The sequence below is a fragment of the Choloepus didactylus genome, chromosome 6 (genome assembly GCF_015220235.1).
Source record: "Choloepus didactylus isolate mChoDid1 chromosome 6, mChoDid1.pri, whole genome shotgun sequence".
In the NCBI taxonomy this organism is placed as follows: Eukaryota; Metazoa; Chordata; class Mammalia; order Pilosa; family Megalonychidae; genus Choloepus; species Choloepus didactylus.
The window spans coordinates 75,333,139-75,352,916 of NC_051312.1; the positions used below are offsets into that span (position 1 = coordinate 75,333,139).

General features: G+C 37.7%; 1 protein-coding gene across 1 annotated transcript; it reads right to left on the minus strand.

Moving 5' to 3' along the window:
- Window positions 1-2,422: 2,422 nt before the first annotated feature.
- LOC119536476 (olfactory receptor 481-like) lies at window positions 2,423-8,513 on the minus strand (the record flags this gene model as incomplete). Its single annotated transcript, XM_037839288.1, has 2 exons — window positions 7,602-8,513; window positions 2,423-2,440 (listed from the first exon to the last, which is right to left on the minus strand). Coding segments are annotated over exons 1-2 (930 nt in total), but the record flags the coding sequence as incomplete, so codon positions are not given.
- Between the last annotated feature and the right edge of the window lie 11,265 nt (window positions 8,514-19,778).

Sequence of the window (19,778 nt, forward strand, 5' to 3'; positions counted from 1 at the left end):
ACCATAACAAGGGAGTAAGAAAAAGACAACTGACCTAAGATAACTGCTTTACTTCCAACATGTTCCTTCTTTACCTCAAGGAAGTTACCTAATATAGCAACATTTCTGTGAACTTGTTCCTACTATATCCATCAGAAATTAACAGACCATAGTCATTCCTGGGCATCCCCAGAATGTTAAATAGATTATCTGTTCTTCTTGGATTATTGTTCCCCCTTCCTTAATTGCTCTCTATAGCTAGTCCACCTACATTCTACATTATAAACCATTTGTGTTACATTTTTCAAAGTTCACATTAGTGGTAGCATATAATATTTCTCTTTTTGTGCCTGGCTTATTTCGCTCAGCATTATGTCTTCAAGGTTCATCCATGTTGTCATGTTTCACGAGATCGTTCCTTCTTACTGCCGTGTAGTATTCCATCGTGTGTATATACCACAGTTTATTTATCCACTCATATGCTGAAGGACATTTGGGTTGTTTCCATCTCTTGGCAATTGTGAATAATGCTGCTATGAACATTGGCGTGCAGATATCTGTTCATGTCACTGCTTTCCGATCTTCCGGGTATATACCGAGAAGTGCAATCGCTGGATCGAATGGTAACTCTATATCTAGTTTTCTAAGGAACTGCCAGACTGACTTCCAGAGTGGCTGAACCATTATACAGTCCCACCAACAATGAATAAGAGTTCCAATTTCTCCACATCCCCTCCAGCATTTGTAGTTTCCTGTTTGTTTAATGGCAGCCATTCTAAATGGTGTTAGATGGTATCTCATTGTGGTCTTAATTTGCATCTCTCTAATAGCTAGTGAAGCTGAACATTTTTTCATGTGTTTCTTGGCCATTTGTATTTCCTCTTCAGAGAACTGTCTTTTCATATCTTTTGCCCATTTTATAATTGGCCCGTCTGTACTAATGTCATTGAGTTGTAGGATTTCTCTATATATGCAAGATATCAGTCTTTTGTCAGATACATGGTTTCCAAAAATTTTTTCCCACTGAATTGGCTGCCTCTTTACCTTTCTGAGAAATTCCTTTGAGGTGCAGAAACTTCTAAGCTTGAGGAGTTCCCATTTATCTATTTTTTCTTTTGTTGCTTGTGCTTTGGGTGTAAAGTCTAGGAAGTGGCCGCCTAATACAAGCTCTTGAAGATGTTTTCCTACATTATCTTCTAGGAGTTTTATGATACTTTCTTTTATATTGAGATCTTTCATCCATTTTGAGTTAATTTGTGTGTAGGCTGTGACGTAGAGGTCCTCTTTCATTCTTTTGGAAATGGATATCCAACTCTCCCAGCCCCATTTGTTGAAAAGACCATTATGACTCAGTTCAGTGACTTTGGGGGCCTTATCAAAGATCAGTCGGCCATAGATCTGAGGGTCTATCTCCGAATTCTCAATTCGATTCCATTGATCTATATGTCTATCTTTGTGCCAGTACCATGCTGTTTTGACAACTGTGGCTTTATAATAAGCTTCAAAGTCAGGGAGTGTAAGTCCTCCCACTTCGTTTTTCTTTTTTAGAGTGTCTTTAGCAATTCGAGGCATCTTCCCTTTCCAAATAAATTTGATAACTAGCTTTTCCAAGTCTGCAAAGTAGGTTGTTGGAATTTTGATTGGGATTGCATTGAATCTGTAGATGAGTTTGGGTAGAATTGACATCTTAATGACATTTAGCCTTCCTATCCATGAACATGGAATATTTTTCCATCTTTTAAGGTCCCCGTCTATTTCTTTTAGTAGAGTTATGTAGTTTTCTTTGTATAGGTCTTTTACATCTTTGGTTAAGTTTATTCCTAGGTACTTGATTTTTTAGTTGCTACTGAAAATGGTGTCTTTTTCTTGAGTGTCTCTTCAGTTTGTTCATTTCTAGCATATAGAAACATTACTGAATTAAGTGCACTAATCTTGTATCCCGCTACTTTGCTAAATTTGTTTATTAGCTCTAGTAGCTGTATCATCGATTTCTCAAGGTTTTCTAGATATAAGATCATATCATCTGCAAACAATGACAGTTTTACTTCTTCTTTTACAATTTGGATGCCTTTTATTTCTTTGTCTTGCCGGATTGCCCTGGCTAGCACTTCCAGCACAATGTGGAATAACAGTGGTGACAGCGGGCATCCTTGTCTTGTTCCTGATCTTAGAGGGAAGGCTTTCAGTCTCTCGCCATTGAGTACTATGCTGGCTGTGGGTTTTTCATATATGCTCTTTATCATATTGAGGAAGTTTCCTTCAATTCCTACCTTTTGAAGTGTTTTTATCAAAAATGGATGCTGGATTTTGTCAAATGCTTTTTCAGCATCTATTGAGCTGGTCATTTGATTTTTTCATTTCAAATTTTTAATGTGTTGTAATACATTGATTTTCTTATGTTGAACCATCCTTGCATGCCTGGAATGAACCCCACTTTGTCATGGTGTATGATTTTTTTAATGTGTCTTTGGATTCGATTTGCAAGTATTTTGTTGAAGATTTTTGCATCTATATTCATTAGGGAGATTGGCCGGGAGTTTTCCTTTTTTGTAGCATCTTTGCCTGGTTTTGGTATTAGATTGATGTCAGCTTCAAAAAATGAGTTAGGTGGTGTTCCATTTTCTTCAATATTTTGAAAGAGTTTGAGTAAGATTGGTGTCAGTTCTTTCTGGAAAGTTTGGTAGAATTCCCCTGTGAAGCCATCTGGCCCTGGGCATTTATTTGTGGGAAGATTTTTGATGACTGATTGTATCTCTTTGCTTGTGATGGGTTGACTGAGGTCTTCTATTTCTTCTCTGGTCAGTCTAGGTTGTTCATATGTTTCCAGGAAATTGTCCATTTCCTCTACATTATCCAGTTTGTTGCCATACAGTTGTTCATAGTATCCTCTTATAATTTTTTTAATTTCTTCAGGATCTGCAGTTATGTCACCTTTTTCATTCATTATTTTGTTTATATGGGTCTTCTCTCTTTCTGATTTTGTCAGTCTAGCTAGGGGCTTGTCAATCTTGTTGATCTTCTCAAAGAACCAACTTTTAGTGATATTTATCCTCTCTATTGTTTTTTTGTTCTCTATGTCATTTATTTCTCCTTTAATCCTTGTTATTTCTTTTCTTCTACTTGGTTTAGGATTGGTTTGCTGTTCATTTTCTAGCTTCTTCAGATGATACATTAGTTCTCTGATTTTGGATCTTTCTTCCTTTTTAATATATGCGTTTAGAGCTATACATTTCCCCCTCAGTACTGCTTTTGCTGCATCCCATAGGTTTTGGTATGTTGTGTTCTCATTTTCATTCGTCTCTATATATTTAGCAATTTCTCTTGCTATTTCTTCTTTAACCCAGTGATTGTTTAGAAGCATGTTGTTTAACCACCAGGTATTTGTGAATTTTTTAAGTCTCTGATGATTATTGACTTCTAATTGTATTCCATTGTGGTCAGAGAATGTGCTTTGAATAATTTCAATCTTTTTAAATTTAGTGAGGCTTGTTTTATGTCCCAGCATATGATCTATTCTGGAGAAAGTTCTGTGAGCACTAGAAAAGTATGTGTATCCTGGTGATTTGGGATTTAATGTTCTGTATATGTTTGTTAAATCTAATTCATTTATCAGATTGTTTAGGTTTTCAATTTCCTTATTGGTCTTCTGTCTGGTTGATCTATCTATAGGAGAGAGTGATGTGTTGAAGTCTCCCACAATTATTGTGGAAACATCAATTGCTTCCTTTAGTTTTGCTAGTGTTTCTCTCATGTATTTTGTGGCACCTTGATTGGGTGCATAGACATTCATGATTGTTATTTCTTCCTGTTGAATTGCCCCTTTTATTAGTATGTAGTGGCCTTCTTTGTCTCTCAAAACATCCCTGCATTTAAAGTCTATTTTATCTGAGATTAATATTGCTACACCTGCTTTCTTTTGGCTGTAGCTTGCATGAAATATTTTTTTCCATCCTTTCACTTTCAATTTCTTTGTGTCCCTGTGTCTAAGATGAGTCTCTTGTACACAACATATTGACGGTTCATTTTTTTTGATCCATTCTGCGAATCTATATCTTTTAATTGGGGATTTTAATCCACTTACATTCAAAGTTATAACCGTGAAGGTATTTCTTGAATCAGTCATCTTATCCTTTGGTTTATGTTTCTCATATATATTTTTACCCTCTCTCTATTAATATCCTTTATTGTACCCATACCGAATCTCTTTAGTACTGAACCTTTCTCCAAGTCTCTCTGTCCTTTCTTTGTTTCTCTGTCTGTATGGCTCCCTTTAGTAACTCCAGTAGGGCAGGTCTCTTGTTAGCAAATTCTCTCAGCATTTGTTTGTCTGTGAAAAATTTAAGCTCTCTCAAATTTGAAGGAGAGCTTTGCTGGATAAAGTATTCTTGGTTGGAAATTTTTCTCACTCAGAATTTTAAATATATTGTGCCACTGCCTTCTCGCCTCCATGGTGGCTGCTGAGTAGTCACTACTTAGTCTTATGCTGTTTCCTTTCTATGTGGTGAATTGCTTTTCTCTTGCTGCTTTCAGAAGTTGCTCCTTCTCTTCCGTGTTTGACAGTGTGATCAGAATATGTCTCGGAGTGCGTTTATTTGGATTTATTCTATTTGGAGTTCACTGAGCATTTATGATTTGTGTATTTATGTTGTTTAGAAGATTTGGAAAGTTTTCCCCAACAATTTCTTTGAATACTCCTCCTAGACCTTTCCCCTTTTCTTCCCCTTCTGGAACACCAATGAGTCTTATATTCAGATGTTTTATATTATCTATCATATCCCTGAGGTCCGTTTCGATTTTTTCAATTTTTTTCCCCATTCTTTCTTTTATGCTTTCATTTTCCATTCTGTCATCTTCCATGTCACTGATTCGTTGTTCAACTTCCTCTAGTGTTGTACTATGAGTGTCCAGAATCTTTTTAATTTGGTCAAGTTTCTTTAATTTCCATAAGATCATCTATTTTTTTATTTAGTCTTGCAATGTCTTCTTTATGCTCTTCTAGGGTCTTGTTGATATCCTTTGTATCCCGTACTATGGTCTCGTTGTTCATCTTTAGTTCTTTGAGTAGCTGCTCTAGGTGCTGTGTATCTTCTGATCTTTTGAATTGGGTGCTTGGGCTTGGGTTATCCATATCGTCTGGTTTTTTCATATGCTTTATAATTTTCTGTTGTTTTTGGCCTCTTGGCATTTGCTTAACTTGATGGGGTTCTTTTAGGATTTGTAGACCAACTGAAGTCCTTATCTCTAATTTATCAGATCTACAGCTTCGTTGAGTACACTTTCTCTAAGTAACCAGCAGGTGGCGTCCACGAGCCACCTGTTCTCCACAAGCCAGTTCTCCCCTGCTTTGCCTTTGTGGTGAGTGGGGGAGTGAGTCTTGTGGGGTCCAATTGGTGTACCGAGCTTGCGTGTGTAGTTGGTGTTGCCCACCCTGTATATGGGGTGTGTTTCTGGGCAGTCAGGGAGGGGGGGTGGCTCTAACAATCAAATCTCCCGGGTGATCCTGGAGTTTTAAAGCTGCTGCAATAGTCTAATCCTTCAGTTCAGTCCTCCACAGTTTGTCTCTGCCACTGACCCACAAGTCCTTGGTATTGGCGTATGGCTCCTAGGACTTGCGAGTGGGTCTCTCTTCCAGGCCGTGCACCCCCTGGTCCTCTGTTGAGGGATGACTGTGCTATATCACAGGTGAGTGCCATCCCCCCAGGGCGGTTCTGGGCTGCTGGGCTGTGTAGGGAGGCTCCCAGTCTGCTGAAATGATGACTGAATGGGGCTTTGTTAATTCACACTGCTCCACCTTCCCAACTCTGGGACAATCAGCTGAGGTTGCAGGGAAGGCTAATGTCCACGCCCGGTTTTGTGGTGTGTGCCTGTTATTTGAAGTGCTTCCGTCACACTGGGTTGTCTGGGGCAGCTCTGGGCTATGGGGCTGGCGATGGGCAGGAGTGTTTCCTGTCCACCAGGATGATGGCTGTGACCGGACACCCCCCTTTTCTTGGGAAGTTGTGGTGTTTAGTGAATTTTCTCAGCCACTGGATTATTGCCTTTTGTCTCAGAGCTCTCTTAGTTCCATTCTTGTCTTGACCTGCCCAAATTGCAAGTCTTTGAAGCTTTGTGTATTGGGCTTCTTAGAGTAATTGTTTTAGAAAAAGGAAAAAAGGATTAAAGAAAAAAAATGGCCCTCCTCACAGATCTAATGGGTTATTGAAATGCTAAGAGACAAAGCAATTAGGGCCATTAAGGAAAGGTCCACAGGGCAGAGAGATCAGCTTTTCTTCAGGATTTGCATATGAGCCTCAGGGCCTGAGCTCTGCCCTTCCCCTTTCTATGTTCACCAGAACTCCAAAAATCCTCCGCTTTTATTTTGGAGTTTTTTGTCCTTTTTCTTCTATGCCTGTCTCCTCTCTGCTGGGCTGGCTGCTCTCAGATTCTCTGGTGTCTGGTCTCAGTCTATCTATGGTTGGAGTTTGGATCGGTAGAATGAGTTTCTGATAAGGGTTGCCACTGCAGTTTTCCCTTTTCCTTCCCGGAGCTGACAGCCCCTCCTCCCACGGGACTGAGCCTGACAGGGAGGGGTGCGGGTCCTCTGGTCACAAAAAGTTACAGATTTCGCTGATCTCAGCAGTTCCACATTTTCATGAGTGTTGTATGAAGTATGCCCAAAGTCAGATTGCTCTGTGGTGTCCAGTCCACGCAGTTCCTGGCTTTCTACCTACTTTCCTGGAGGAGTAACTAAAACATACAGCTCACCAATCCGCCATCTTGCCCCACCTCCCTCCTTGATTCTTGAAGACAATCATACAACTATATAGCTTACATGGCATGACCATGTGATTGTGAAAACCTTGCAGCTCATAGTCCCTTTATCCAGTGTATGGACAGATGAGTAGAAAATGGGGACAAAAAGTAAATAAATAATGTGGGAGAGGAGAGCTAAGAGATTTTAAGTGTTCTTTTTTACTTCTATTTTAATTTTTATTATTTTTTTATTTTTTTATTTTTTATTTTTGGAGTAATGAAAAAGTTCAAAAATTTATTGTGGAGATGAATGCACAACTATATGATGATACTGTGATCAACTGATTGTACACTTCAGGTGAGTGTATGGTATGTGAATATATCTCAGTAGAATTGCACAAGACCCCAATATCATTATTTCCAAAGATTATGATAACCCTTATATAAGGGAGGCCAACTCTTCCAGAGAAAGAACTAGACTGTCAGCACTACCATCAGCTGCATTTCCAAAGAGTACAAGATGCTTTCTGAGATATTTATTTATAAGATAGCATTCAAAAGAGACTAACTTAATTGAAGAAAAAAAAATCTCTAATCATATACTTCTTAAATACTGGGTAGAGAAGAAAAAAAGGGAAACTACATTTTGTAGTTATACTAACCCTGAAATAAAACATTCAATTTGAACCCAGCAGATTTCTATGACAACGAAAATTATAAATCAAGTTGGCAATACTCAACATACTGGCATTTTATATTTATATTTCTTCATACAAACTAAGGAAAATGACCAACATAAATATCCATCACATATGTTTCTCAAACTATCTTTTTGCAATTTCTGAATTTACATTTGGTTTCTTTCAAAAAGTCCAATGTGTTCCAGCCATCAATTTTCTCAGGGCCTCTTTCACCTCCTTGTTCCTCAAACTATAGATAAAAGGGTTCAACATGGGGATCACCACTGTGTAGAACAAAGACACTACTTTAACATATTCAGGGGAATGGCTTGACTTCGGTATAATATAAACAAATGTAACCGTCCCATAAAACAAAGTTACTGCTGTGAGGTGAGAGGTGCAGGTTGAGAAAGCCTTGTGCCTTCCCTCAGTAGAGAACATCTTCAGGATTGACTGGAGGATGTAGACATATGAAATGACTATGATAAACAATGTGATTACAATGATTGACCCAGCTGAGATGGCAGGAGATATTTCAGCAATATAAACATGAGTACAAGAAAGCTTCACTAGAGGTGGGAGGTCACAGAAGAAATGGTTGATTTCATTTGAGCCACAGAAGGACAGGGTCATTAAACAGCCAGTAAATGATGAGGCATTCATGCATCCACCCAGGTAGGAAGCTACCAGTAAGACAATGCAGACCCTGGAAGACATGTATGTGGAGTAGAGAAGTGGGAAGCAGATGGCCACATAGCGATCACAGGCCATAGCAGCCAATAGAAAGCACTCAGCCGTTCCAAAGATAACATCAGAGCCAAGCTGGGCTATACAGCCACCAAGAGGCATGGTTGTTCTCCCTCTTAGAAAACTCACAATCATGATAGGTGTAACTGATGTGGAATACCCAATATCTACAAAGGCCAAATGATTGAGGAAGAAATACATTGGGGTGTGAAGCTGAGGGCTTCTTCGGATTAATGTAATTATGCTTATATTGCCCAAAATGGTAACAATGTAAATTCCTAGAAAAACTACAAAGAAGATGGAACAAAGTGTAGGATCCTCTATTAACCCCAAAACAATGACCTCTGTCACAGATGTATGGTTTCCAGTCTCCATCTTATTTGGTATGGTGCCTATTGAAATAAAAACCAACAGATATTTGAAGAAATTAAATGATTTCATAACATATATTTACTTCAATAGTCATCCGATTATAATATCAAAACAGAGATCTAATTTGTGTCTAATGCTTATACTTCACAAAATGTTTCCAAACATATTGCATTATGCATGATTTGAGAATATTAACATCCATTAATATAAGGCCATCTATATCCACAAAGGGACTGTGGTGGCTTGGAGTTCTACTTCCCAGAAAACTATGTTCTTAACTTAATCCATTCCTGTGGGTGTCAACCCATTATAAATAGGACCTTTTGAAGATGTTATTTTTAATTAAGGTGCGGCCATCTGAATTAGGATGGGTCTTAATCCTAATTACTGGAGACCTTCTAGATAAGCCCACAAGGAAAAAAGCCACAGAGAACACTCAGAGGCTGGAAGTCAATGGAATCCAGTTGAGAAAGGAGAAGACACTGGCATGTGCATAATACAGTGACAGAAAATCCAAGGAACCCCAAAGATTGCAAGCGCACCTGAAGACACTGACCCCAAGAAGGAAGCAAGCCTTCTAGCCTCTGATACCACGAGCAAATAAATTCCTGTTGTTAACCCAGCCCACTGTATGGTATTTATTTTCACAGCTGGGAAACTAAAACAGGGACCAAAGACTTGGATAAGAACACAGTTAGCACTCACAGTTGCATCATTTGGTCAATTCCAGGTGTTGAATGACACCGACAGCAACGACATTTTGAGATTCTCATGAGAACTAGCATAGTCAAAGTGATCGATCTTATTCTCCTCCCAACTCCCTGACAGATGAAATTATGAGAAAAATTAAAATAAGATGTTTCTTTTAAACTAAACTTTGGTGTAGTTTATATTAGTCATTAGTACATAATCAGAACACTGCCTAAAAGATCCAGTGCAAATTATACCTGGAGAGGAATACCTTGACCACATGTCCTATAAGATCCAACAGTGATAATGCCACACCAAGTGCAGTCCAAAATTAGCACACACAAGAAGAAATGAGCCAACATGAGTAAGAGTTAGGAGAAATAAGAAATGAATAATTAGACCCCAAGATTTTGGATGGTAGAATTATCAAAAACAGAATATAAAATACTGAAGTTTAAAATGTTTAAATAAATAAAATTAATTTAAAATATGAGAAAATGATCAAGACTATTAAAAAAGCAACTTTTATTTTAAAAATGAGAAAGAACTATTAGAAATAAAAAAGAGAACTACAAGAAATGAAAAATATTATCATTTAATTAAAACTCAAGGGGAAGACGAAGATGGCGGCATAGAGAGGAGTAGAAGCTAGTTAGTTCTCCTGGAACAACTAATAAACAACCAGGAACAACTAGCAAATAATCCAGAATAAATGTGGGGGGACAATCATGACCAAACACTCAACATACACCAACATGAATTGAGAAGAATGCCTGAGATCACAGCATAAAATCTGTAAGTAAAAACAGTGCATCCAAGCCAGGAGCCCCTCTCCCAACAGCCCAAGCTGCACAGCCTCATGGTGCTACAGAGAAGCTCTCTCTCAGCAAGCGAATATAGCCCAGCTGAGTTCCAACCAGAGTTTTAATTAACAAGCATGGACTGCTCACTACAAGCTATGACTCTCCAACAAGCAGATAGAGGCTTTGGGTGACGACTGACCTTGGAGAGCCAGAGGGTGGCCGTGGACTGGCCCTGAAGGGGAATTTCTGTCCATGTTTTGGCTCAGTGAAGAAAGCCTCAGCCATTTTCAGTTCCCAGCACTATGACCCAGACAAGGGTGGAGATAGCACAGGCAGAGTCTATTCAAATGCTAATGACCTCTCCCTAGAGGGGTTATCTTCCCTAAGAGGAAAGAGGTGGGGCCCAGCTCTACTACCCACCTTCCATTCACAACCAGACCCAGAGCATGGGGGAAAACAGCCATGGGCCACACCTCCTCACACCAGTTCAGAGTTACAGGCTGACAGGCACCATATGCTGGGCAGAAAAGCACAGCGACTTGAGGCATCACAGGGTGTACCAATTTTCTAAGACACACCCTCAGGGAAACTGGATACTGAATAGTTCTTCCTTCTGGGACCTGAGCCCATTCTGGTCTGGGAAAACCTGATTGGGGTAACCAAGGAAACCATGCCTAGAAAACAGAAAACTACAACCTACACTAAGAAAAACAAAGTTATGGACCAAAGGAACAAACTTACACTTCAACTGAGATACAAGATTTGAAACAACTAATACTAAGTCAATTCAAGAAGTTTAGGGAAGATACGGCAAAAGAGATGAACTGTATAATGAAAACACTGGGCGTACATAAGATAGAAATTGAAAGTTTGAAAAAACAACTGGCAGAATCTACGGAAATAAAAGGCACAATGGAAACATACAACAGCAGATCTCAAGAGGCAGAAGAAAACACTCAGGAATTGGAGAACAAGGCACCTGAACGCCTACAGACAAAAGAACAGATAGAGAAAAGAATGGAAAAATATGAGCAACATCTCCGGGAACTTAAGGACAAAATGAAAAGCAAGAATGTACATGTCATTGGTGTCCCAGAAAGAGAAGAGAAAGGAAAGGGGGCAGAACAAATAATAGAGTAAATAATCAGTGAAAATTTCCCATCTCTTATAAAAGACATAAATTTATGGATCCAAGAAGCACAGCGTACCCCAAACAGAATACATCTGAATAGACCTACACCAAGACACTCAATAATCAGATTAGCAAATGTCAAAGATAGAGAGAATCCTGAAAGCGGCAAGAGAAAAGCGATCCATCACATACAAAGGAAGCTTGATAAGACTATGTACGGATTTCTCAATAGAAACCATGGAGGCAAGAAGGAAGTGGAGTGATATATTGATGATACTGAAAGAATCCTATATCCAGCAAAATTATCCTTCAAATACGAGGGAGAGCTTAAAATATTCTCTGACAAACAGACAATGACAGTTTGTGAACAAGATACCTGCTCTACAGAAAACACTAAAGGAAGCACTACAGACAGATAGGAAAAGACAGGAGTGAGAGGTTTGGAAAACAATTTTGGGAGATAGTAGCACAGCAATGTAAGTACACTGAACAAAGATGACTGTGAGTATGGTTGAAAGAGGAAGGTTAGGAGCATGTGGGACACCAGAACAAAAGACGAACGATAAAGACTGGGATTGTGTAACTCAGGGAAACCTAGGGTGCTCAACGATTGTAGTAACAGGTACAGATATGTTTTTACATGAGGTAGAACAAATGAATGTCAACATTTCAAGGTGTTAAAAATAGGGTGGGACTGGGGGGAAAATACAATCAATGCAAACTAGAGACTATAATTTACAGAAACATTGTATTTACGCTTCCTTTAATATAACAAAGGCTCTATACCAAACCTAAATGCATATGGGGGGATGGGGAATAGGGGAAGGTATGAGACTCCTGGCATTGGTGATGCTGTCTGACTCTTTATTCTACTTTATGTTAATGCTATCTTTCCTTTTGTTGCTTTCTAGCGGTCATGTTTTTTTCCTCTCTCTTTTTTTTCCTTTTTCTTTTGTCCCTCTATCTTCTTTGATTCTTCCTCCTTCTTTGTGGAAGAAATGGAGATGTCCTTATATAGACAGTGGCGATGGTGCTGAATACATAAATACATGACTATACAGGGAACCAATGATTGTTTACTTAGGACGGAATGTATGGTGTTTGAACACCATCTTGAAAGAAATGAGTTGATGAAAAACCTTGAGGGCACTACATTGAGTGAAATAAGACAGACACATAAAGGCAAATATTGCAGGGTGTCACTGATATGAACTAATTATAATATGTAAACTCATAGACATGATATATAAGTTACCAGGATATAGTATGAGGCTAAAGAATGGGGAACGGTTGCTTATCATGAGTAGAATGTTCAACTAGGGTGAACATAAACGTTTGAAAATGAACAGAGGTGATGGTAGCATGTTGTGAGAATAACTAACAGTGCTGAAAGATGTGTGAAGGTGGTGGAAAGGGTAAGCTCAGAGTCATGCCTGTCACCAGAAGGGAAGTTGGAGGTTAAAAGATGGGAATGTATAAAACAGTAAATCTCATGGTGGACAATGTCCATGATTAACTATACAAATATTAGAAATCTCTCTCATGAACTAGAACAAATGTATGACACTATAACTAGAAGTTAACAATAGAGAGGTATATAGGAAAAAAATATATACCTATTGCAAACTATATACTACAGTTAGTAGTATTTTAACATTCTTTCATCAACAGTAACAAATGCCCTATACTAAAACTATGCGTCTATAATGGAAGGGGGTGAGGTTAGGGGTATAGGAGGATTAGTGTTTTCTTTTTTGTCTTTATTTCTTTTCTGGAGTAATGAAAATGTTCTAAAAATTGGAAAAAAAATTAATTGTGTTGATGGATGCACAGCTTTATGATGGTACCATGAGCAATTGATTGTATACTTTGGATCTTTGGATAGTTGTATAGTATGTGAACAATCTCAAAAAAAAATCATATATATACATATATTCAGGAATAATTAAAATTGAAGTCCAATATAGCTTAAGGTAGAAATTATAACCTGGTAATAGATATGGTTGAGAAAACCAAGACCAAAAAAATTGGAGTAATGAATGATACGTTAACATAGAAAAAAGAATGAGAGGGACAAATTCACATACAATGTAAGTTCCAGAAAAAAAAAAAAAAAAAACTAGAAAGAATATGGGAGAGGCAATTTTTAAATAGCTAATGGCTAAGAATTTTCAAGAAATTATGAAAAAATGAATCCTTAGATTCAGCAAGTAAACTAATCACAAGTAGAGGAAATGAAAAATCTTCACATAGTAAAACGAAAAAAATACCAAAGATAAAGAAAAAGCATTAAAAGTAGCCAAAGATTATAAATAATTACTCATGAAGCATCACAATTAGACTAACAGCAGCTCCTCATTAGTCACAATAGATATCAGGAGACCCTGCAGCAATAATTTCAAAGGCTTGGGAGAAAAGAATGACTAAAGAACGATGTGCAAGATAAACTGAAACTTGGCTCTTTACCATGAAAACATGGTGGGGCTCCTAGAACAGACGAAAGTGTGGGACCTCCTTAAGTGTGGCCCCAAGGAGTTTCTCATTCTTATTCCCTCTAGTCAATCTAGTCAACCTTCTTACGGACCAACTACTTATACTGACCTCTTTGTAGCTGCCGACTAATCAGTTTACCCCCAACGTGTGCAAAATAGACCCAGACTCTGCAGTGCAGATAGTTTCTTTCTTCTTTCTCCAATCTGTCTTATAAATCCTGTTTGTATCTTTGTTCCTTGAAATTAATCTACTTGCCATTCTCCATATAGGAGTAAATTTGTGTGCAGATAATTAATTAAATGTTTCTGAGATATTCTTTGATAGTACAAACATTAAAATGACAAAAAAAGAAAAATGTGCATAAAAATTGAACAGGCAATTTGCAAAAGAGAAAATTCAAATGGCCAATAACCATGATAGTATGCTCACCTCATGGGTAATCACGAAACTGATAACAGATACCATTTCATACCCTTCCAGAATGGCAAAAGTTAGAAAGACGGATGATTGTAACTGTTGGCAAAATTGTGGTGCAATGGGAAAATTTATACTCTATTGCTGGGCATAAAATCTAAATGAAGATACAATTATCCTAAGACCCAGCAATTCCTATCCTAGATATAAACTCTAGAGAAACTATCTCACCTGTGCAAGGAAAATATATATATGAATATTCAAATCAGCTTTGCTTACAATTAAAAAAAAAAAATGAGCGGGGAAAGCAACCCAAAAGTCTATTGGCAGGAGGACGGATAATTAAACTAGAGTATATAACATAAAACATTACAGAAGTAAACATTATGAAACAAAGATAAATATATCAATTTGGACAAATCTTTAAAACAATGTTAGATTAAAAATGCAAGTTGTGCAAGAAACCATACAGAATTATAGATATAGATAGAGATAGAGATATATAGATATTATATGCAAAGACATGCAAAATAATACTATTAATTGTTTAGATGTACATAGAGAACTATGTTTAGAAAACATTATAAAGACCTGCATGAAAATTATAAACCTCTAACTCAAGATAGTGGGAGGAAGGGAAATAAAGATGGCTTTAGCAGTATTGATAATGTTTTATTTTTTTTTAACTTTTTATTTTGAAATACTTTCAAACTTACAGGACAGTTACAGAAATAATACAAAACCCTTACAGAGAACTCCAACATTTTCCCATGTCCCTGCACCCCTGCCAAGATACCCAGATCCACCAATTTTAACACTTTGCCACATTTGCCAAATCATTCTTTCTGTTGAGCCTTCTATCCATCCATCCATCTACCCATTTTCTGAACCCTTGAGTGTAGGTTGGATATATCAAGCACCTTGAATATTCAATATTGTCATGTACATTTCCTAAGAACAAGGATATTCACTCATATAGCCACCTATGTACAGTTACCAAATTCAAGAAATTTAACACTGATATAAAGCTTACAGTCTATATTCCAAATTTTCATGTCCCAATAATGTCCCTTTGAGCCTTTTAATTATATTTAATTGCCATTGTCTCTAGTTTCTTTTTTTTAAAATTGTGGGAACATATATAGAACATAAACTTTCCTATCTCAAACACTACCAAGCATATCATACAATGGGATTAATCACATTCATAATATTGTGGTACTCTCACCACCTTCCATTACTAAAACTTGCCCATCCCCACAAACAAAAACTATACCCATTATGCATTAACTCCCCATTTTTCCTGCTCTCACCCATGGTAACCTACATTCTAATTTCTGTCTCTGTGAGCTCGCATATTCTCCAATACTGTCTTTGTACTACAATGAGGCTTAAATTTAACATCTTAAATCTATAACAATCTCATTTGCTTTGGTACCAACTTAACTTCAATAGTATACACAAACCAATGTACTACACCCCTTCATCCCCCCACCTTTATGAAGTTCTTGTCACAAATTACATGTATATACATTATGATCTGAAACTATTTACTTATCATTATGTTTTATACATCTGTCCTTCAGATCCTATAGGAAGTAAAACATGGAGTTACAAATCAAAAACACAATAGTACAATTGTATGGTATGTGAATATATCTCCATAAAACTGAATTAAAAAAAAAAAAAACACACAATAGTACCAGCACTTACATTTATCCACATTGTTATCCTCACAGGAGATCTTTATTTCTTTATGTGGATTCCAATCTACTGTCTATCATCCTTTGCTCTCAACCTGCAGAACTATCTTTAGCATCTCTTGCAGGACCACTCTAGTGGTGACCAGCTCCCTCATCCTTGATTTATCTGGGAATGTCTTAATTTCCCCCTCATTTTTGAAAGACAATTATGCTAGAAATAGAATTATTGGTTGGCAATTTTTTGCTTTCAGCACTTTAAATATGTCATCCCACTGCCTTCTTGCTTCCATAGTTTCCAATGAGAAATCAGAACATAATCTTATAGAAATCTCTCTTTATATTTGGCATTGATAGTTTCAGTATAATACACTGCAGCATGAGTCCATTTGTGTTTATCCTGTTTGGAGTTCATAGAGCATCTTGGATATGTATATTCAAGTATTTCATTAAATTTGGGAAGTTTTCAGCCATTATTTCTTTCAGTATTCTCTGTGCCCCTTTCTTCTCCTTCTGTGACTCCCTCAATGCATATATTGGTACACTTGATGGTGTCCCACAGGTTCCTCAGGCTGATCACTTATCTTCTTTTTACTTTCTGCTCTTCAGATGGAATGATTTCAATCATCTTATTTTCAAATTCACTGATTCTTTCCTCTTCCAGCTCCAATCTGCTGTTGAACCCTGTGAGAACCCAGGGCCTGGGGTCCTATCCCCTCGGCTGCACACAATCGCCTCCATGGCATTGGAGGTTTACAGGCCCCTCCCCACCTCAAAGGGGAAAGCATTAAAACTTCCCTCCCCTGATCACTGTTGGTAACCAAATCTGGCAAGACCTTGGTATAACCAAATCTCACAAGATCCTGTTGAAACCAAATTTTGCAAGATCTTGTTGTAACCAAATCTCATGAGATCCTGTTGTCAACCAAATCTTGCAAGAAACTCTGTTGTCACAAACCTTTATAAAAACCCCCTTGGCACTTGTCTATCTCTCTCTCTCTGCACAGAATGCTGACCTCACTTTCCCGATCCACCACCATTGGGAAGAATCTTCTCCTATTTTGTAAGTCCCTAATTAAACTCATGGGTAACTCCATGCCAGGCATGGTTCTTTGGTCTTGGGGCTAATCTGGTTTGGGAAAAAACCCTCTATGGAATTTTTAATTTCCGTTACTGTGGTCTTCAGCTCAGTTTGGTTCCTTTTCATAATTTCCATCTCTCTGATATTCTCTGTGTTCATCTATCATTTTCCTGATTTCCTTTAGTTCTTTGTCCATGTTCTCCTTTAGCTCCTTGAGCACATTCAGGACCATTTTTTAAAAGTCTTTGATATACTCCAGGTCTGGTCCTCCTCATTGACGGTTTCTAATGCTTTAATCTTCTCCTTTGCCTGGGCCATTATTTCCTGTTCCTTTGTATGTTTGTAATCTTTTGTTGAAACCTGCACCTTTTGATATTTTAATGTGTTATTGCTGGAATTTAGACTCTGAGGTATCTGTTCCTTAAGCTTGTATCCAGCTAGGGTTATGGCAGAGCTTTCCTTGAATGCCAGAATCTAACAAAGGGAAAAAAAGAAAGAAAGAAAATACTTCTCCTAGTCTTTACAGATTGACCTGTGCAACTGCTCTCCTTCAGGGCTTATCCATACAATGAGTTTAGAGACCAGTTTCAGGTCAAAGAATATTGTCTTCCCTGTTCTTTTCTGTGCATGGATCTTGTCTGGGGCATGCACTTGTGACCCTGGGAACACACCAGTTTGTATGGTTCTAAATGTCCCCTCTTCCCTAGAAAACAGTTTTCTCATGGTCCTGGGCACTGCACTGTATGTCCTACCATCAGCAATCCATTGCCCTGGGCAGCATGAATTGAAATCCACAGTATTCTGTAGGAGAGCTCAGTGAACCACCTTCTACATGCAGAGCAGGTTCTAAGATGGCAAGTCCCTCAGGCCACCCCCAGGCAGATGGGGCCAGACATACGAGTTCCCAATTTGTGCACAAGGGTTACTCTGCTCCCTCTGGTACTGGGACCAATAATCCAGACTGGGAACACCAGCTGGTTCTGCTATGAGCCAGTGAGGGTATGGGAGGGGCCAGCCAGGGTGCCACAAGATCCTAACGCCTTTAAGCAGTATTTTTCTCTATTTGGACTCACCCTATTGCTGCAGTCCTTTAACTGGTTTTCTGGAGCTTTGAGAAAGATGCTTCCGCCTGTTCTTGCTGGTTGTTCAAAGCTTCCGTGGGAGGACAAAGCCCTGACGCATCTCAGGTCACCATCTTGATTGCTTTATTTTTTAAGTTAAGTGAAAATTAAATGGGCATTCCATATATTATTCTTCATATATTTTACTGTCTAAAATATTTCACAATAAATTAATCTAGGGGAATACATATATAAGGCTACTGGAGAAATAAAATTTTATTTTATGAGTGTAAAGAGCAGAGACTTTAGCATCAGACACCCTTAGGAACAATTTCCAGATTAGTTTGTCCCCAATTATTCCTAGGAAGATTTACAGCTTTTCAGACACCCTCCTCCAAGGTGAAACCAACTAAGATTTTCCCTGTTGAATCCATCTTAGTCATTTTTACCAAATGGGAACGGGATCTGTAGCCAAAATCTACACTGACCAAGTCCCCAGAGTTATCAATTCTCTGGCCTTCTATCTGCTATGTCCAAGAACTGATGGATGGCCCTAAAAGGTACTACAGGTTTGTAACCTGTAATGGGCTTATCATTGAGCTGAGCATCTAATATACTTAACATTTTATTCCTTGGTAACTGGGTTATATTTAGATTGCATTTCCAGATATTATTTTACAGAATTTATTTATAGAAAATTGCATATTGTATGGTATGTGGATATATCTCAATAAAATTGCATTAAAAATTACATAGAAATATCACTCAGATATTCACCATATGGTCATGTGATATATTTTATCAAAATTCATCCCCTTCATAGCATTAATTTCAAACATCCCTCTCTCACTGAGTTTCACCTCCAGGTCTATAATTTAAAATTTTCTTTACCCCCATTGAAAGCATCAATCAGCATTTTCACAGTCTGTCTCCACTGTATTACATCTCCACAACCATTCTCATCTAGCTAGGCTTCCATGAACCATCATTAAAATTACTCCCACAGTTATATCTAAATATCCTTGCTGCTTTTTTCCTCAGTTCTCACCTAACAAAAGTAAATTTTGGTTAGATCCAATTTTTAGTTTACTCTACACCTATATTCTCAGCAAATGGTGGCTGGAAGAAAAAGCAAATATTTTGACAGGTTTCACTTTATGGTATGACAACAAACTTCAAGTGACCCCACTTAGATGCCAGCCCTATTCTATTTTCTCAGTAAATTCACTCTCCTATCCTCCCATTTCAACCTCATACTTTCTAAAGAAGGTAAACTGAGGCCTGGACAAGTTAGGTAATTTTATCAATATCACACATATTATTGGTAACAAAGCTTAAAATTAGAACCTATGTTTTCTACCCTAAGTGATTACTACAGTTGAACAGCATATAGCTTCAATGCAATTGCCCTAAAAAATAAGATTAAATATCAGAATGCATACTTAATTTATTAAATTTAGAGAAATATCTTTTAAAAGTATTTATTTAATTAAAAATATTTACTGAGCACTTTCTATTTGCCAGACATTCTTCTAGGTACTTCTAAAATTCTGCTAAATAAGACACAGAACCCTGCCCTCATATACCTTACATTCTATTGGTAGAGGGGAAGGAAATTCCAAAAGAAATAGAAATAAACAAATAAACAAACAACACTTGAGACAATGATAAGTGCTATGCAGAGAATTAAAATAGGGTGATTTGAAAGTTAAGTGTCTTCATGGCTAATTTCAAATTGGTCATGTGGGACCTCTCTGTGGAAGGGACATTTAAAATGAAGTATATATGAAACAAACAATCCAACTATGCTAAGATAGACAGGAAGAGCATTATGCAGTGAAAGTAGCCAGTGCAAGAGCTCTCAGAAGAGTAACAGCTTTTACGTATCTGAAGA